The sequence below is a fragment of the Chaetura pelagica genome, unplaced genomic scaffold (genome assembly GCF_000747805.2).
Source record: "Chaetura pelagica isolate M959 unplaced genomic scaffold, ChaPel_1.0 scaffold17, whole genome shotgun sequence".
Taxonomy (NCBI): domain Eukaryota; kingdom Metazoa; phylum Chordata; class Aves; order Apodiformes; family Apodidae; genus Chaetura; species Chaetura pelagica.
Genome location: NW_009970726.1, coordinates 7,016,477 through 7,038,378, shown reverse-complemented (window position 1 = coordinate 7,038,378; position 21,902 = coordinate 7,016,477). Strand labels below are relative to the sequence as shown.

At 38.4% G+C, this 21,902-nt stretch overlaps 1 protein-coding gene across 1 annotated transcript in view; it reads right to left on the bottom strand.

Moving 5' to 3' along the window:
* Nucleotides 1-21,902, bottom strand: part of CCNY (cyclin Y) — a 128,713-nt gene that overhangs the window by 43,578 nt on the left and 63,233 nt on the right. Inside the window, exon 3 of the mRNA XM_010006990.1 lies at nt 3,166-3,240. Within this exon, the coding sequence (XP_010005292.1) occupies nt 3,166-3,232 (67 nt within the window). The 5' untranslated portion in view covers nt 3,233-3,240. The remainder of the gene's footprint in view (nt 1-3,165; nt 3,241-21,902) is intronic.

Genomic DNA, 21,902 nt, shown 5'->3' with positions numbered 1-21,902 from the left:
CCTGAAAGGAAAGAATAAGAAAACACACATACACACATACATACATGAGTGTATATATGTTTATGTATTCTTCATTGAGCTGTAATAGAAACTTTATTTATGCAATTTCTATAGACTACCTTAATGTTACCCATCTTAGGATCAAAGACAAAAATCCTTGAGGATTACATTGTAAAAATGTCTCAGATTCTGGGAGTTTGTAAATAATTTCTTTTTGTTTTATGAGACAGGAGACTAGTCACAGTTAACAAAGAGTAAGCACAGCTTACTTAACTTCTATTTACTACTTATTACAGTTTCAAAATCCTTGTTGTCTGAAGCCCATTGTTACATTGATACTGCAAAATTTTGCCAGTACATTGAAAGTGTAAAGCATAATGTAAGTTAGAAGAGCTGGACAACTGTAACCCACTTTCAGAAAAGACCATTACCAGCACCCTAATGTGGCAACCGTTGCCCTCCTGCTCTTACAAGGAAAGGAAGTTACATTATTGGAGTGCTAATGTTTGGAAACCCTGGCTTAACCACAACCACACACTAAATAGTGCACAGCTTTTCAGTCACCTAAATCCCCCTGCTTACAGGCCAAACTCAGCAAACGGGAGAATTTGCTTAAAGCACTCACAGAAGGTAGACATGAAAGATTATACTCTTTATTAGCTCCCTAAACAGGGAGAATTACTAATACAAGATTGAGCAGCTAGAAAATTCCCACAAAGAGTTGGAAACATTTAGAAAAGCTACTTCCATTAGGAATTGAATTAATATTTGTGTCTTCAACTTTTCTACAGATGTGCTGAACTCTCAGGTAGTTAAGGATGCATTCAGCCTACCTACTAAGAGGGACAGAACAGATTTAGATGCTTAGCATGGCATTCAGTCTTCACAGGACAATGGAACCATCAGACCATGTAATATCCAGTGATTCCATGTCCTGCCTCATTGTATTTGGGGTAATCAGCTCATTGCTCTTCATTCACACATTGATCACAAGCCGCTCAAGCACAGCTCCTATGCCAGGACAGTGCTACAAGATTACCAGTGAGGCTGAAAAACTACAGGGCTACTGGAAAGCCAAATGTGGAACTGCCTGAAAGTAACATCGCTAAGTCACTTTAACACATAGTGATGGACTTGGTTCTCTCCTGCTTTTAGAAACACAAGGTGAACACTCAAGAGTGACAGCCAAATTCTGGATGAAAACTTGAGTCTTGATGTATCTCAGCTCTCCAGTATGTATATTTTAAATTTCTTCAGTTCTAGTCTATAGAAATATTTTTATTCACAGTCAACAAGAAGGTTTGCTAGCCCAACACTATACAGGTAATGGAGAGAGGCAGCTACACACCCCAGTTCGGTGTTTTCAACATTGCCAGCTGAGCTTTCCCCCTCCCACACTGAATTAAGAAGTACTGGGAGTCCCCTAGGCTCCACAGGAGGTTGTCAGAATGCAACCTTATGCAACCTTATTTTCCCCTTAACAAGCATTTTATTGCATTTTGGTGTTAGGCAACATCCTTGAATAGTGTGAGAACTCCTACAGTTCACTTGGTCCCACAAAGTACAGACAAGCAAAACCGTTACTACTGTGACTTGTCCCACCAGAATGGGATAGTTCTTGGCAATACATCAACAGATATATGTTTCCAGAATCTTTTTTCCTCTGTACAAACAAAACAGGCTTCAGATTTGTTCCACCATGATCACAGAGAAGTGAACAGATCTTACACTCCTGTTAATAATGTCTCTATATTGTTTCACTAAATTCATTGTTCTCACTCAAAAATATGTTCTTCATATTACTTTAATTAGCATGAAGTTTCATAGATCAACTCTAGTATAAGTGTAAACTATCATTAAATAAAATACTTATAATTAACTACATACTGTAATAATTTAACAGCTATTACTACAAGTAAGAATTATTATCAGGCCCGGTCAAAATTTTAGTGTTTGGACTGGGGCTTTTGTTTTGTTTGGGGTTTTTTTTGTAAGAAGCTGTTAACAAGAAACATATAGTATCTGTATGGGATTATACAGTATCAAAAAACTATTTAAAAACCCTATAAACCAGACATATCTTCATAATCAATCAACAATACAGTGTACTATGGCAATATTACCATATTAATTTTATAGACTACCAAATCAGATTAGAATGATAAATCGCGGAATAAGGCATTGACAGAACCAGGGCTGAATTCAGAAGGACAATCTGAAGGGCGAAAGAGGCACTTACATAATCACTATTCAATTAGGGACTAAATGTATATCCTCTTTGTTCTAGTCATGCTCAAAAATTAGTAAAAAATACACAGTAAGTGAAAACTACATTATTTTTACGTGATGTGTTTGACACTGTATTTTACTATGTAAATAAAAAATGGTACCTATAAGCAGCAGAAAGGAGGACAAAGAATTAATACAGAACAGTCAGAATTACCACACAGAAACTACTTTGAAAGTCTTGGCATAAAATGATGTGCTTTGCATTGATTATTCATCTACTTCTAAAACAACATGTCATACATGTCCGACAGAGAATGAAAAAGGCAAAGTAAATGGCCTCTATTCTACTAACTCTATCAAGAGGCTTGCTTAATAGATGTAATTCCAGAGGGATCATTTTGTTTATTAATAAAAAAAAAATTACAATATCCAAATACATGATTATATAAAATTCATAATGAGAGAAGAACAAAGGATGTTTGGGTGGGTTGTTTTGTTATTAAAATCTAGTACTGAGCTCATTTACAATATCAGCTATATTGGAGGAAACTGTCTTCTCAAACTAATATAAACAGGCATTTTCTCAAGCATACATTCCTCACACATTTCCCAGAAGTTGGCTCAATGTTCAGAGTTTTAAAAAAACTACCAGTTTCACATAGTATTTTGGATTTACCTATATTTGTAGTTCTGATCCAGTGACTATTTGCAACTTACAATTTCAGGACATGATAGGACTCAAACCTGCACTTTCTACTACAGTTCTGACAAAGTAATTAACTAAAGGTGTCACTTCTTTCAACTTTAACATGCTGCCTATAAAAGCTCCTTTTTTTTGTGAGGGGAATTATATATTAAAATACTACCACATGCATTCTAATAAAGGGTTTAGAGATAACTACAATATCAAATACTGTAATAAATTCAGTAACCTACCATCTGTTTGTGATTTACTGAGAAATATTGTACTGGCCCGTGGATGATCTGATGGGTTGAATTCCATGTTCAAATCTGGAAACAAAGAAATAAAGGATAGCATGAAAACATTTATGATTATCCAATAGCATACACAGATTTTCTCATTATTTTTAATAGATCAAGTTCATATACTTAAGCAGCTGTTGTAAAACAAAATCCATCTTGATGCCCACTTTTTTATCCTTCTTCTCAAGTGGCTTATTTTGGCACACAAATCTTTTGCACCTACACATCTCTGGGATTAGACAGATTAATAGCAGATAATAACAGCAGATTAAGGGCTGCTTTTGGATTAAAACAGATAAAGCAGCTTGAGAATTTTGTGCACAAGAAGTCCGGAATTATCCATTTACCACCAGTTTCTTCCTATCATGCCCCAAAGCCATTGCTAAGCACAGGAGCATGGCCTGTTATATGTAATTATAGAAGAATTAAGTCTTATAAAACAAATACACGACCATCTGCAGATAGATGGATTTGCAAGATTAGATGTTATTAAAGCATACAGTTGTTGCAGCTGAATGTAAATAAGTCTAGGGCCAGAATGTTTTAAATGGTCAAGATACAGAAATTTGGTACTTTCTTGATACTTCACAAATTAATTTTGTTGTGACAACTTCTTAAAAAAAAAGTCCTTAAAAATATTTACCAGGTTAAAGATTTCAATCTATTTGAATCTATCACAGCTTATACAAGTTTCTGTGAATGTTATTTTCTCTATTGAGGTTAAAATCCATTGAATTTATTTGTTCCCAAATTCCACTCCACTAGTCAAAACTCTTCTATGTCTGCATTCACTTGAAAGCACACAGCCACTGACAGAGAAAGAAAATCGTAAAAATCTGTCTCAACCTTAGTTCCTGACACTCCCTTAATATGTAGATACACATTCTCTAGCATGTGATGCAGGCATTTCTGCGAGAATACATATGAGCTGATACATTGTGACTATCCCAGGCCTCTACATTTCGCTCACTTCCATTCCATATTTCTGTCACAGATCAGCAAAACTGGAAATTAAGACCCAGGTCTTAGGAAAACAAAACATTCTTTTTGCCCAGAGGTCCAGTTCTTCTGTCCACAGCATCTCCTGTCCAACACCATACTCCCTTCTCCCTTTCCCTTTACTAATTTACTACGTCTTCCACTTCCCTGCTTTTTTCTCCTGACCACACACATCTCTTCAACTGTACTTTCTATTTGTGTTCTTTGCCTTTACGGTCTCTTGGTGTCCTTTCCATGTCCCTGCATTCTGCAGCCCATGAAGTGAACAGCCTGACATCCTGCTGGTACCTGGACATAACTCCCAGAATAAACATCATCTTTCTACTCACCAGGAAGAACTGAGAAACCCAAAAGAGCAATTCCTTGTTGAAAAGGAGGCTTACTGTTTTTATTATAAAAAACCACAAAGAAAAAGAAATACAGGGATTTCAAGGTAAAGCTATTTTTATTTCCCCAGAAATTACAGTTTGCAGCCAAGCTTGGAGAAGATTCTAGGAAGGTCATCTTACTACTCAGAGTTCTGACATGAAAGAACTGTGAATTAGAAAGAATCTTTTTCTGTTATATTCTGCATCTTGTTTAGACAGAGAGAAGAAAAAAAAATAAATCATCCATTGAGATAGATAGTACTGTTAAAATTGTTTTTCATTTCAGGACAGTTTTTCCATTAAGCTGAATTCAGAATGCAATTCATTAAGTAAAGGGCAACCAGAATTTCAAAATGGCAAAAGATGTTGTCTTTTATTATCCTCTTCATCTTTTATTAAACAGCACAATACATCACCATAAACAAAAAATGCAAATTTTTTAAAACCACTACAGATAATTTTTCTGCAAATCTTTTAAAGTACAGCAGTGCAAATTCAGTTAACAGAATAGGATCAGCAACATTACACTGAATTCAGCTGACAAAACCCTTCCCCTAAACAGACAAGCATACCTTTCCTTCAGGCCTAGAAAATTATCTGCTTGAGGAGTAGTGACAACCTAGTACATCCTTACAGTCTGCTTGCAGGGTTGAAAAGAACAGAAAACCAATTGCCACATCTTGCACTCATGTTGCAACTATTTAAGATTCCTGTGTTATGAAAAGCTATTATGCAGAAGCAGTAAACCAACAGAGGACTTAAAACTCTCTGAAAAAAAACATGAACTACCAAAAAGCACTGGCTCTTGGATAAACTGTTGTTCATCAGACAGGAACTGAAAGAAGGCCAGTAATATCCAACCTCAGCAGCTGCAAAGGCAAGACCAGCAATTTTGAACCATCTTGGGAGAAGCAGCTACCTACTCCCAGGCAGTGGCCCTTTCTACCGCTGAACCTCACAAAGCACCACACATCCTCTTCTCTCCACATCCCTTCTCTCACATCCTCCCCAGCAACAGCAGCCATCAAACACATCCATCTGTCTTTCTCTAACCGCCTGCAAGAAAATAAGAGGAGAAAATGGGCACAGGGAGCAGGAAAGCCTGCCAGTGTAGGTCACCCAGCACAAGGTAGCCAGAAGAAGACAAGTGCTGCTAAGAGGTGATGGGTCCCCACCTCCGTTTGAGGAAAAGCAGAGGGTCTCATGGTCAGAAGAAGGTGCTGTTTGTGTACCTGCTCCCAGGTACAGACCACTCCCAGCTCTGTCAGGGAAATACATTAGGCAAATAAGAGCATTCCACAGGCCACCCGTGGGACCATGCTACTCCATGCCACCACTGCTGACATACAGGACCATTAGAATGGATGAAGCATCACAATACGTAAGATTTCAGTCTCTGGTTGATCTTAGATGTCTTAATTTATTGTACAACTTGAAAACAAAAGTCTTTTTCAATTTGGCAAAGAATTCTTACAAATCTGTCATCAACAAATGAAACTGTGTTACAGAAGAAAGAAATCAAATTATAGACACCTATCTGAAACTAGTAACTCATCACCAAAGGGCAATGTCCATCAAAATATTACTTCCATCCTAAAGAAAATTATATATTCATACATCTTTAGTATTATCTGCAGTTCTTTCTACTATTTGAAAAGTGTCATAAAAAATAGCCACAATAGGAAAGATTTACTCATTTTATAATAGAATAATCAAAGACAGAGATTTAAGTTCACAGAAGCAACACACTGTTACTCTAAAGAAAGAACATTTAAACATTTAAAGTGGGTACTTTTTCTATTAGTTACCCTGCACCCCAAAATTAGCTTTTAAGAAAAAGTTACTGTCTCATAAACAGTCTAAAAAAAACCAAAAAACTTTCTCTGTAGATTTTCTTTCCAGTTAAACAGATGTGCATATTTAAATCAAATGTAATTTTTTGTTCGGTAAAGCAAAGCCAGCCTCAGTTATACTTCAGCTAAGAGATCATGTGTCTAACAGAATTCACAGTTTCAGAGGATTTGGGCAAGACCAAACTTACAAATACATATAAATATACCTTGGACTGCATTCTCTTCCTTGTTTAGCAGTCTGCCAAAATATCAGTGATTATAAGGGGCATTCTGATTTATCACACTGAAATAAATTCACTGTCTCTCCAAGGAAAAAGAAGTTTTTGCATATAACTTAATTTGGTACATAACTGCATTGAAGTTTAAGACAAACACCAGAAGATGATAATCACATGAGATTCACCCTGTACACAATGAGAAACCTAGTTCCTACAGCCACAGTAGCTGCCTTCAATTATGGTCATAAAAAAAAACAAACAAGCTGTAAAACAGTTTGGTTACAGACTTGGGCTAAAGCCCAGGCAAGATTTTAAATCTCAAAACATGATCTTAAAAAGCATTACTGAGACCAAAAATATAGAATACAAGCTCAATTTGCACTTTTTTAAAGGATAAGAAAAAAGTTCAGGTGAGTGTAGAAGAACATTACAGGAATCACTGGAGGACTGCAGAAAGTGCCTTCAAATTAGACTCTGAGTTCAAACTGTTTAGCTCATGAAAAAGGAAGCTATTAGGCACCTGCAGTTCACATGTACCTTCACAGGGGGGAAAGAAAAAGCATTGACAGCTCTCTCTAATCTAGCACATAACCAAACCAGTGGCAAATGAAAGCAGAATAACCTTAATTATAAATTTGGATGAAAAAAGGGAAGGATAATTAGGCTCTGATGCTCCATACACAAGGAACTAAATTTGTTTTGATGTTTGTCCCTTTCTAGGAGACTGTTTCAGCCAAACATCTTTAAGCTTTAATCCAACGTGAGCATTTAGGCTCAATTTAAGAATAAATACATGCAAATTACTGGCTTATAATTCATATGCAAGTCAGAACAGATGATCCCACGAGCTTTAAGAATAAGTTCTATAAAATCTTCAGAAATAGCAATATCCAAATTATTAAACACAAAACCTCAGCAAATCGCAGTGGCACATCTATAAACTTTCTAAAATCGCACCAAACTCTGCTGTAATTCTTCAGAAAGAGCCACATTTTAAGATTTGTCAGAATACTTTAAGCAAGATAAAAATAGAAAAGGACGAAACTAAATCTTTCATGGCAAAATTTTAAGTAAAAAAAAAAGTGTCTTCAACTCATGAGCCTACTGAGACAGCAATACACAGCATGAGAGGATGAAGGATGGGTGCTGTAGTAACTAACTTCTGAGCAACAGGCACCAAAGCTTCTGCTGTGACACAAACAGGAAAAACCAACACAGTCGCTGCTTTTATAACAGTGCACGTGGGCTGCAGCGCAGGGAGCAGATCTGATTCTATCAGAAAAATAAGATGTTATTTCCTTCCTTTTGAACAATGAAAGTTGGATGAGTTTTCACTGCCAAAGCTCTGATGCGGATTCAAGAAAGCACTGAAGTCTAAAATGAGTAACACACTTGTAGCAGACTTAAACAGTTCTGAAATAATCTGGTGAAATTACTTTCCTTCCTTCCCCTTACCTCTGGAACCACAGGCTATCACCACCACTGCACAACCTCTCCTATCATTAAGGAAAGAGACAGTGTCACATACTTGTTTCATGACTCTGATACACTTCAAAATGAGATTAGTCCATGTTTCTTCTTCCCTGAAGGTTATTTTTTCTGAGTTCCTTAAAGCAGCTTCGGTAGGAAAAGCACTGCCCCGTCAAGCACATGCCAGAGAGGAAACTGCAGCTGACCAGGCGTTACACCAATGAGTTAACCTCTTTGCCATCTTTTCTCCACTGACAACTACCTGGTATGGCCTGGTGGGTGGAAAACAACAAAAATGCCACAAAGTTGCTTATCAAAAAATTAAAAGAATGTAAGCCAGGAGTAATGCTTGATTAAGCCCTACACGTTTTCCGGAAGCCTGTTGAAAGCGAAAACAACAGCAATGGGAAGCACAGGTGACGTGACAGAAGGGAAGGCTTCGGTGGAGATGTCAAGGGCAGTGCTTCTGGTGCACCCCAACGTGGGTGGAGAATAGTGGGGCTCCATGCCACCATACCAGGGCTGTGCCACCCTCCTCTACACCACCTTCACCTGAGATGTTATTACTATAGCTGCTCTAGCTTTCAGTGCACCAGCCTGGTACGAATGAGCTAATATAATCTGGAGGAAGAGAAACAGAAACAGTATTTTCCAGGCACAGACTGGGAGATAAGTTTCCCCAACACTGAACTGAGAAAAACCTGCCAAAATAAATTTCAAAAGTCTCATTGCACCTTGTGTCTTTATGCTTCTCTTTTACTCTGGTGGGCTGCTCCCCCCTATTAACAGTACGTAGCTATTTAAATTTACAGTAATGAAAATATTCCCTTAAACATTACTATGTTATTACAATTCACTCAGGAGTTCATAAGAGTTATATCTCAGCCAGGAGGATCTCCCTCATCTGCCAGGAATCAAATAAAGCAAAAAACCCAAAGATTACTTTAAAAAACAGAACGCACAGACACAAGACTGAAGAAAGCAATCTCTCACCATTATTACCTGTTTTCTTAAACTTTATTTTAAATTATCATGATTTATGCGAAGGAGCCATGATACAATCTTACATTTGGAAAACCATATGACTAAACCTAGTTCTAGAGTTACCATTTGAGATTTCTCTACATTAATATCTCTAAAATGTGGGATGTTGCAAGCACTGGGACTAAAATAATCCATGGGGATGAATAAATAAACCAAAAACTGGGATGCTCTCTATTCATAAGATTTTATAGCATTCAAGCCAAAACAAGACTGAATTGTACAGGCTGATTTTGCTGAATAATACCAATAAATGCATCTGCTTTTACACAAAAGCTTCCAAGATGTGAGATTCACTACTAGAAGTTTCAGCTCATGCCATTCAAACATCAACCAATCACAACATGAAGATTTACCTGTATTAGACCACAAGATTTATCTGCACCTTTTTAGAGTGTTTCATGTCTTGTGTAAGCAGCAACTCATCTACCCCAAATGAAAATGCCTCTCAGTTGTGTTACTACTGGCAGTGTTCTTTTAAGAACAAATGCTAATGATGACATTCCAGTGCTTTTTAACAGTGATTATGAGAAGAAAAGAAAGTTGGAAATTGGAAGGCTTTCAGGAGGCAATTGGCTGGAAGAGTAAACTCCTTCAGGTCTGGCTAGGCCACTGGAAAAAACTTGGATATAATCTTTGCTACCCTGGAGCTACATTATTCTCTGTGTACTGTTCCAAGCTGAAAAAAAAAAGGCACGACATTTCTCAGCAAGCTCCAATTAGATGGTGACTCTGTTCCAGGCTCTGCTCTGATCTCAGTCTTCGAGGGAGGCACAGAGACAGTTCGTCAATAAAAGGAGCCTTTTGTGGCAAATAACATTCTTTTCTGTACAGTTATTCCTCACCAATCAGCCAAGTTTCAACACAGAGTAGCTCTCACAGCCATGGCTGTATTTATTTTCTCTTCTAGAAGGAAAATCACATACACTGCTTTTCCCAGAATAAGGCTGAACAAGGTTTGTACCCAGGGTTTTTAGTTTTTATTAATTTTTCAGGATTTGCACAGCAGTCTCTCCCAAACACATCTTGAGACCGAATTAGATCAGCTGAAGCTATGTGGTATGTAAATCTCTTTTAACATCTCCTTGTATTTATAATGGAAAATATACCAATTAATAAAACTTTTCCCTCTCCAGCTTGTCTCATAAATGTCTTTCATATATTACAGTACCACATTTATTAGTTTTTGCTTTAACTGTAACCAAAAAGAAGCTTAAAAGTTTTATGATATGCAAGCTACCAGAAGATAAAAAAAATCCACAAACTTATAACCATCCTACTGCTCCCTGCCGCACTCTCCCAAAAAAAAAGAAAAGACAAGTTCTTCACATTACAGGAAGAATTCATCATGTACATAGATGCTAATTTGTGTCATTACTAATTCAAGAGCATACCCACTTCTTAAACACTACTGTTCACTGTAAAAAGTGCCTAATGCAAAATATACTGCTGGGCATATATGTATTTACTTCATGCTCAAACACTGATTCCCTGGCTTTTGTCTATAACATAAAGTATGACTCTTCATTACAGTACCCTAAAAACACACAGACTCTAACTAAAATAAAATAATGCAAAACTTTGTCTACTCTAAAAGCCAGTTTTTCATGTCAAAATATCTTGATATAAAGAGTGCCATGACCTGAAGCTGCACCAGGGGAGGTTTAGATTGGATATTAGGAAGCACTTCCTCATGGAAAGGGTGATCAGACATTGGAATGGATTGCCCAGGAAAGTGCTGGAGTCACCATCCCTAGAGGTGTTTAAAGACTTGATGTGGCACTTAGTGCCATTGGCTAGCCAATGTGGTGGTGTCAGGTCATAGGTTGGACTTGATGATCTCAGGTCTCAATAATTCTGTGATTCTGTAATTGGAAAACTAAGCACAGCAAAGAGGAGCAACTTTTCCAACACAGTACCTTTAAGATTTTCCAGCAAAAACAGTTTCCTGTTAAAATGAGCAAAAGTAATGACAAGTATGTGTGCACACACCTCCCTTCCTTCCTGCCAGCGTGCTCAACACATGGCTCAGCACAAGGGACACTGATACATACTCAGTTGAAAACTGTCCTCCCAGAAAGCCCCCTACCAACATTTTAAAAATAATTAGATTATGTATTTTGTGAAGAATTCAACAGAATCTAGCCTAAGAAGATCAACTGGACTCAAAACCTGTTCATACGCAGGATATCCAGAGATATAAAGTGGACATGTACTAAAATACACACAAGCTGACTCCAGAGATGAGGGACAACATTCTCTATTATATTACTAGTTTTCATAGACAAAAATTCATCCTAAACTCCCATTTTCCTTATATTGAGAGTCTAAGCAGATTTTTAGAATGAAAAAAAAATTACATTGGGACAGGAAGTATAGCTCTGCGAGCCCAAAACACAGAAGACCTCACATTGCTTCCAACTCCTTGGCATCAAGTAGGAACCAGGTTTCAGGTCAGCAGATGCAGGTAGCCATAGCAAGACCAAGCAGACCCAGCAGCCACCCTCAGAGACCTCAGGTCTGCAAACAACCACCTGTGCCTCAGCTCATCTGGAGGAACACACTATCAGGGAAACAGAGCTGAAGCCAAGTAAAGCTGGTCTAATGCTTCTCACCAAAAGGCAAGGAAAATACACACAGAACATTCCAGTTCTGCTGTTGGAACACATAGTTGAGGAAAGGTTTGCCATAATTTTTTCAGAAGTATGGTCTGCTCTCAATATTACAAATAATACAAGCAATAATATGAATTATTCCCACAAAACCTTTTTTTCAAAAATCTTATGTGTATGGTAGCCCTCAAGTAATGCAAGATGGTAGTAAAGCACTGGAATAGGTTGCCTAGGGAGGCTGTAGATGCCCCCTCCCTGAAGGCGTTCATGGCCAGGTTGTATGAGGCCTTGTGCAACCTGGTCTAGTGTGAGGTGTCACTGCACATAGCAGGGGGCTTGGAACCTGATGATCTTTAAGGTCCCTTCCAACCTTAACCATTCTATGATTCTATAAAATGAACTACAGTACACACTTCAAAGAGTACCTTGCTGTGCACCTCTGCACTTCCATACGTACTTCTGCACTTCTCCCATCATTGCCCATTTTCTCACTGCAGACATTTCAATTTTGTTACTAAATATCACCCTCTGGCACTTCAGAACACAGTACTCAAGTTCCCCAGTTCCACCTTCTCTCTTAATAACCTTAATCCACCAAATGACAGAGCCAGCTAACGCCAGGTATGATTGTACCAGCACGCATCCCACCAGAAACATGGGCTGGCATCTCTCTGATCCAAGTGCATTTCTACATAAGGTGGCAGAATGTCACCACCTGTTTCCACTGGCTTTTACTAACACCCAAACTACTGCCTGCTTCTGTCAATGTCACTTGTGCCCCACTTAGGGCACGTGTAGCAACAAAAGGAACAAAGCTGCTGTCCTATTAACCTCAATGTGAAATTTATGCATTTCTGTAATGCCTCAGTGACGGTGAACACCACAAATGCTTCTTCCTTGACACATTTTTATTTAACATACATACCACTTTATTTTTTTTTTTACTCTGCCCTATTAGAACCAGCAAAAGAATGGAATATGAAAAGTTGTGACTTTTCTTCAAAAAATTAATATTGAAAAAAATCTTTTTCTTCCTAGAAATATATCAGAAAATAATCTCATTATGATTCACTTACCCCTCATTATTATAATCATTTAACATGTACATGTAAAATCTTTTACAGATATAAACACAGTAGCATTACAGACTCAAAACAAGTGATACCAGCTGTTGCCATACCAAATTGCTTTACCAGTCATTACAAAACATTCAAATAGTATTACCATGCCCTCCACCAAAGAAGCCTCAAGCCATCAGAGCCCTCTGTGAGGCTGGCTGTGATCCTAGCTGTCCTTGCCACTGGATTGACAGTCAAACACACAAAACCAGAGTCAGCAGAAGTACTGGGTCAATCTACAGTAAAGTGAACCAGTTTTACTTGACAACAAAGATCAATACAAAGGCAGCAACAGCAGCATATCACAGTTAACCTGACATTATAAACTTGAATCTCGCACTGAAGCATTATCTGCAGCTTTGCACCAAGGTTTATGCATTTTACCCATTTCTCAAAACACAGACATTATTGCCATGTGAATCATTAAAAAACAAAATGTCCTTAAGGATGTGCTATGTTCTGCAAATAAGGGCACAGGAGTTCAAGCTGTAGCTCAACTCTTCTTCTGGAAAAAGTAACTTCATAATAATTACTCAAGTTCCAAGGAGCCCTCACACCAGCCCAGCAGAGTAGGTCAAGCTCACCCTTACTCATTCCCTTACAGAAATTATTTCAATAAATGCCTGTGAAAATGGCATCTTTCCAGGATCTCTTATTTTTCTTCTGCTTCCCTACTGAGCTCTGTGACCTAAAGGTATTTATCAAACAGCTAATATGTAATCCATGAAATACAAACAGAAAAATAATTCTGGCTTCTCAGAATATTTACTGCAAGTGTATTATAAAACATTTTTAAGAGTACATCTGTGACTTTAAGGGCAGCAGCTGCTTTTTTTTTTTAATATGCAAAAATATAATTTGCAATCTTTTCTGGGGAACACCACAGGATATGTGGTAGACTACAATAACAGGCTTTCAATTTTTCCCCTACAGATTTGTATTCACATGGCAACCAAATTACCATGCTACCAAGATACAGTGTTAAGATCAGTACTACATGCAGATTGCTCCCTAAAACTCAAAAGCAACTGAAATTAATTAAACACCTGTCTCTTCACTGAAACTCTACATTTGTGTATGCAAAAGTCCATAAATACATCCAGCTAAAGCAGATGTCCATGTATATACACACACCTGAGCCACTTCCATTACTGAGCTGTAGTGCTGTCCCTAAACCCAGGGGGCTCAGTCTCCTCACAGAACACATACAATATAGGTTGATCAACATGTATCCAATTCAGATGTAGCCATGTAATTCTAGCCCACCCTCCAGACACTATAGCTTCTGAAATCTAAAAACAAGACCTCCAGGTGTTTTGTCCATCATCAAAAACCCCTCAACTTGCACTTACATGTCCTACATGCCAGGCAAACAAAAGGAGCAAGAAGAGGGAAATAAGGATAAAAGCAGCTTCCTATTTGCTTTTTTCCCAGTCATGTGGACATATCCACTGTATCTAATATTCAAGCCTTGAGGCTGACCTAATCAGCTGCAAGTAATGCAGCTATTTTGAAGTCAGGCAGATAAAATCTTACCAGATTAAACCCAGAACAGGGATACCTGTGCTATTGGTAAAAAGGGGGAAGGTCCCTGTGAAACAACAATCCAAATACCAGTTGCAGAGAACATATATGTAAGGCTACATTATGTACAGTACAGACAAAAACGCTGAAGACAGTGCTAGTATTTCCATTACAGATGAGGAACTGAGGTGGAGGAATAAAGTGAATGCATCACAATTCCCAGTGTCATTTTGCTCCACACCACAGCAGATCAGATTCCAGGCCTCAATCTGCCTTAACCCATGAGGCAATCTCAATATACCTGTGGTGAGGCACTGGAACAGGGTGCCCAGGTTTGTTGAATGCAGACTCCCTGGAAGCACTCAAGGCCACGTTGGATGAGGCTTTGAGCAACGTGGAAGGTGTCCCTGTCCATGCAGTGGGGTTGGAATTATATGATCTTCAAGGTCCCTTCCAACACAAACCATTCTATGATTCTACAATTACTAGCCAGAAAAAGAAGAGCACATACTTAAGGGCTGTAAGACCACCTTGGGCAATCTTAGTATTACTACTTTTAGATGCCCAATTCAGAGCTAGTCACCCTGCTGCTTTACAGTCAATAAAGAATGCACTTTTAGAAGTGCATTTTTCCAGTGGCTCTTTGCTTAATCCTAAACAAAAAAATTGGGATAGAACAGATGCATCATACTCTAGGAATGCTAACCCTTTCTCTTTCCTGATACATTTCTTGACAATGGTAGCAGGAAATTAATTCAAATATATAAAAAATGCCAGTCATAATTTGCTATAGTCTGCTTCTAACCATTCACATTGATAATATATGCTATTTACTTATAAAGAAGTAGATTGGGAACCATTCCATGTATCAAGGCTAGTGGAAAGGTACATGCAAATGTCAGATGCTATGTAATGTAATTTATTTGGATAAACATTTCCTATTACTGTCTGGCAAGAAAATGCTAATTTAACTCACCAAGTTAAATTTGTTTGAGCTATTTTTGCCTTAAATATTTCAACACTCTCCAATGTTCATTGCAAAATTCATACCTGTGCTCAATCCTCAGGTAAACTGAAAGCAACAACTGTTGAATTACTAACACAGAACAGTTAAAATCACCTCATGTCAGTCTACAATATTGCTTTCAGAGTTGCTATGACAGAAAAAAAAGCAGTATATTAAATCAGAAAAGATAATACCTAATGCAGAACACTAATCAGAACTATTTCATCCAGTCTCCTCCAAGACAATCTACTGCGGGAATCTACTGACAGGGAAGAATAACCACATCATTGGCAATTTATACTCCTGTCAGGAATGCATTTAGTCACACCATAGACTAAATGTTTTAGCAATTGCTAAGTAGATGTGAAATTCTCCAATCTGAAGGCCTATGTCGAATCTGACAATAAAATATTAAAAACAGTGAGTCATTTCACTCAGAACAACAGTTCCTCATTTCAAATCTCATCTGAGGTTTTTTCATTAAAGCAGGACAGACAGTTGACATCACAGGAGAGGTTTTACTGGCAAGTGCTGTATGTACAGAAGATACACAGTCAACTCTGATTGTCCTTTGAAAGCGAAAAAAAAGCCAATTTCATATATTCAGCGATCACCACATCAAATTAACATGTGGCATTTACCTAAAAGTCTCTATTCTTCTGAAGAACCTATTTTTAACAGTAGTGTCCTGATATTTAAATTTACTGGAGGCCAGCTTCACTAAGAATTGCAAAATAAATGGCAGCTGCTCAGGAAGTTCCCAAGGTGTTATTTTAGGGTAACTAGGTGTACTGAAAAAATACTGTTCCAGCTCTCTGTACCTATATTCTGCTGCCAGCTCCTGAAGACAGGACAAAGGCTTGGGTAGTACTTCCATATTATAACCAACACTGCTCACTTTATAATCCTGTTACAGTGTAATCTGACAAACTAGAAAAATAAACAGCTTAAACCAAACCAAATAGGTCTTTGAGAGCTACTAAAGTATCAGAATTAACTAAACTCAAGCAGGGAATTTACTAGACCAGCATTTACTTTTTAAGCCAGGAGAAAAGCTGTCATGGCCTGATAGCTTAACATTAACTAATTTTTATCCACTGCTGTAGTTTTGCCAGCTTTCCAGCATCAGATTTATTGCAGCATATGAACTTTCATCCTCAAAAAGCACTGACCAGACATGCATTTGCCTTTCTGGTCACTGATGTTCTGGAAAGCAGCAGGAAAAGGAGGTACTGCATGCCTTGTTCATCAACCACAGGAACCAAAATGCAGATGAATCAGAAGTTAAAAAAGCCCCAACCACATTTTCAGTAAAGAGTCCAATAATTCCTCTGCTACAGGCCACACTACTATCCCAGTCAACTCTCAGGTCAATGGACTGGCTGTGCTGCTGTTTTTTTGGTTGGAATAACACTCATGTCCCCTTTAACATTATATAAATATTTATCCATTACAAATTGCCTAAGAATATGGACTAGTCCAGGAAGAACTGGTCACTGACCTTTTTCCTACCAGTCTATACCTAGACTGAAGCCATATACTAAAAAGCATACATCTCTGACTTGTAAAAGAATGACTGGAGTTTCTAGTTAAACAGGCAAAAAAACTTTTGGGCAGAGAGGAACAGAGGCTTTAGGTTTTGGCATTTTGGTTTGTTTCCCTCCACCTGTCACTTTGAAAATAGGTTAAATGCAGAGGATTTTGTATGCCCTGGCTATCTGTGCAAGGAACTTTCATCCAGGTAGCTTTTCTTGTTATGTTCCACAGAATCACAGAATGGTAGGGATTGGAAGGAACCTCTGGAGATCATCTAGTCCAACCACATGCTAGCGCAGGATCTCCTAGAGCAGATTACACAGGAACACTTCCAGGTGGGTTCTGAATGTCTCTAGGGATGGAGACTCCACAACATCTCTAGGCAGTTTGTTCCAGTGCTCTGTTACCCTCGGAGTAAATAAGTATTTTCCCATATTCAGGTTAAATCTCCTGTGTGCCAGTTTGTGACCACTGCCCCTTGTTCTGCCACTGGACACCACTGAGAAGAGTCTGGCCCCATCCTCCTGACATTCACCCTTTATATATTTATAAACATTGATGAGATCCCCCCATAGCCTCTTTTTCTCTAAGTTTAACAGACCCAACTCTCTTAGGCTTTCTTCATAGGGTAGGTGCTCTTAATCATCTTGGTGGCTCTGTGCTGGACTCCCTCCAGTAGTTCCTTCTTGAATTGGGAAGCCCAGAACTGCACACAATAGTCCAAGTGAGGCCTCACCAGGGCAGAGTCGAGAGGAAGGATAACCTCCCTTGACCTGCTGGCCACACTCTTCTTAATGCATCCCAGGATGGCACTGGCCCTCTTGACTGCAAGGGCACATTGTTGACTCATGGTGAGACTGTTGTCAACCATGACTGCCACATCTTTTTCCCCAGAGCTGCTTTCCAGCAAGCAAATGCCTAACCTGTACTGGTGCAAGGGGTTGTTCTTCCACAGATGGAGTACTCTACACTTTTCCTTACTGAACTTCACTAGGTTTCTCCCCACCCAGCTCTCCAACCTGTTCAGGTCATGATGGATGGCAGCACAGCCTTCCAGTGTGTATCATCACCAAACTTAGTAACGGTACACCCCATTCTTTCATCCAGGTCACTGATGAATACATTGTCCCTACATTTTGCAGTGTGTAGCTGCTTCATATATGTAAAGTAGCATTAAATATATACATATATATATATATATACACATAGAGTATTAAATAAACTAAATAAGAGAAACTTAAAAAGAGATATAGATGAGAAACAGGAAGAAAAAGAGGCACTATACTGGACAGGCAATACTATGTAAAGCACAGGTAAAAAAAAAAGCTGCAACAACTAGTAAGAAAGGGTATCTAAAATGCAAAACCACTCAGAAACAGGCATAGGAGGCAACCAAACCACAGGATAGCATGGCAATGGCTCACAAGTTAGCATCTAACAGCTTTTGTTGAACACTTGACTTATGTTTCTTAAAGATGTTATTCAACACATTGCCTATAACGCATTTATACATAAAAACAAGGTTTTGAAAAAGCCTTGGCTGAAAGGAGGGACTGGATCCTGACTGCACTGAAGAACCTACACCAGAAGCACATCATTGCTCAGTGGGAGACAGAGAAACTTTTAATACTTCAGTACATGCAGTTCAAAACTGCTGCTGCTTTTTAAACACTCCAAGACCCTGGTGAACTATTTCTGTCACTATTTTTCAAAATACCACAAGTTCACATTTCTAAAAATTACCAGGTTTTGGATGAAAATAAATGTTCAGGGTAGTGTTTTTATTCTGACACACACTGTTTAAGATGGAGATTATGCACATTTTGTAAATCATTACCATTGTCAGCTAAAGAGACAAACCACAAATATATATATATAGATATTTTTTTAAAGGTTTTTTCTTTAAAACTATGAGGTTTAAAAGTTCCCTCACTGCCTTAAATTTCTTCCAGTTGGAAGGCTCAACATGGACTTATGATTTAAAGACCTAACTGGCCTCTAAACATCTGCAAAAAGACAAGAGGATTGTCATTCTCTGCCTGCCCTTAATTTGCATCCCAGTTGTGCAGAAAAGTGACTTGGCTGACCAGAGTTTCACCTACTGTCTGCGTTCAGTTTGGATCCAATCTGTAGCTCATCCTCACCACTCACCCCAAAAAATTCCTTGCTACATTTGCTGTATTAATGCTGCAAAATTTGGCAGCTCCCAGCCTTCTTTTATATGAGAATTATTTCACTTTGCTGTTTGTACTTTGTCCTAGCGACATGAAACACACACAGGATTTGATTATACAATCTCCAGATATGTGGGAGGGATTTGGAGGCCTGCCTGAAAACCTGCCACTTGTTATGCATTCAAAAGCTTGACAGCATGTTTTTCCAAAGTACATATCCATGTAGCTGAAACCATAATTGAGTTCCTTCACTCTAAATAATATAAAAAACATTACTAAAAAAACCAAAAGCTCCACAGGCAAGAGAGTAAAATGAAAAAAAAAACAACTAAAAACCACATAAGACATCTATTCAATAACTGGCCTTGGTCTTGTTGTAAATGAGAAGAGCTCCAAACAAGTTAATAGATTTACAACAATTACCACTATCCAATAACTTTAGAGGTTTCAGTCCAAATACCAGCAGATCAGTCACTGTAAAATACAGCCACCAGAATTGGCATTGACGTCACTGTTGTTGGAAGCTTTTTCGAGAATGTGTGGACTGGCTGAACCCTGGCCTTTCCAACAAACACAAACGCAACACACCAGTAGTTCCAGTGACAGCAGCACTAGACAAGCCTTCCCATTCCCTTTATCTGCCACGCTTCGGTGTGCCTTGGTCATAAGGCAACTGGAATTCTTCCTGATATCCATGAAGCCAGTTGGTTTTCATTTACCAGCAATAGCCTAAGTTTTTCAAAATACCACAGAAAAAAAGTTTTCAAATGCACTTTTGCAATATTAAGGCAAGTTCCAATTATTCCATTTGATGACTAAGAAAACTAAAGAAAAAAACTGAAGAGAGACAAGGATCAACTTGACATATTTTTACAGCACGAGTACTAGCAAGGTGAATATAGCTGAAAGGTATCTGCCTTTGAAAAATCATTAGCATCATATTTGTTTTCTGTTTTTCAACCTTTAAAACTCAATGCTGTCTTCAATCTGTCTGACTTCAAAAGCAGAAAATGATTTGTCCTCAATATGATTATATCTGCACACTGAACATCATTTTATGAGTGTTTTTAATTTTTACATTTTTAACCTTTGATTTCTTCTTGGAAATACACCGATGAAACTACCCCATCTGGACACCAATTTTCTCCCCAAATAATAAGTGGAAAATAGCTAATCTGTTCTTGATGTGTTTTTAAGATCTCAGTCACTTTTCACCAACTAGAGGTCTCCTAAATTATTTCAATCAACTGAATATGGAAGTACATCCTGAAAATTCACAATACTTCATTTCTTCAGAGTACCAGGATGATTGAAGAAAAATTAACAATTTTTGAGACACCTGTCTCAAAGGTTTGCCATGTGCCTCATGTCTTGGCTTTGAGTACATACACTGAATTCCATGGCACTCATACACCATCAGTCACCACTATTTCTGTCATTGCCTTTTCTTCAGCAACTTAAAGGAAATGCTGTCCTTAAAGTTGAAGCAAAAGGCTGGGACTCCTGAGATTCAGAGCAAGCATTCAACTCTGCCACTTCCTATGTGAATTCACAGAAACAATTCTGGTGGATTCCTAACATTGGTGTATCAATTCACTCACACCTTTACACCTTTGAGAAGAACGAATGCTTCTTGCTGCAAGGCTGTCACGTAGCACCTCAAGGCTCATACAACAGTATGTTAAAAACTGTCTGCACTGAAGCAACACAAATTAATTTAAAAACAAGCCATGTGTAATGATTCAGGGGATGAGTTTACAAAGAGCTTATGAAAAGTTTTAGATTTCAATAAGTTGCTACTAAGACATCTGCCATATATCTTGGAGTGTTTTAGTCTTTCCTTTCTAAAAAGGACCTTAGCACATACCCAGCAAATTAAGATGACAGACTAAAACACCTTTACTTAAACCAAACATATGAAGGACTAGTAAGAGTGGCTGAAAAAGTCACTTTTCTTAGCTAAGAAAATGAGTTTGGGGACTGGAAAATAGTAAATAAGGCAAGAGCTGACACAGGCAGGCTTCAGGCAGGTTTGAGATGGAGAAGGGATTAATATGGCTGCTCATACAAAAAAATCTTGCTCTTCCACCCAAACCAAAACAGCATTCCAAAACAGGAAGCAGAGCAGAGGGTAAACTTTTGCCTAATCTGTGTTTATTTTATACCGCAATGATGTCCTAAAATACAAGAGTGACACATAAGGCACACCTATACGTGGCACTGGATGCCCTAGAAAGCAAATACGGATGGAAATCTGGGACACTGTGGTGTTTAAGCCCCAAAATACCCTGGAAGTCAGCACGTATCTCAGAGTTTAAGGCAGTCAGACATAAAGCTCCATTTTGTGACAGGGTAACAATAAGCCTAAAGCCAGGAAATCTTTCAGGCATGCCAAGAAAAAACAATACCATGGCCTCTTGGGACACAGAAAGCACAGCAGATGCCCCAGCACTGCTGAGACCCTGACAGTGAGAGCAGGCTGAAGAGTGTTCAAACTCCTCACTGTCAGGTCCACAGAAAAAAAGACCAGCCAGATCAGCTCTGGAAAACACAGAAAAGTGCAAATTAAAGCTCCTATGTTTCTGTCACTGGGTTACTGCATGCCTGCATGGATAAGTTTCCACTTCTGCTGACAGTCTGTGAAGAACAAGCACACAAAGAGCTACTCTTACCATTTTAAGTAACTATACATACAGTCAATGTTGGCCTAGTCCCACATATCAGAACACAGCAGAAAACTCTTCCATATTTCCCAGAGAATCTAATAGGA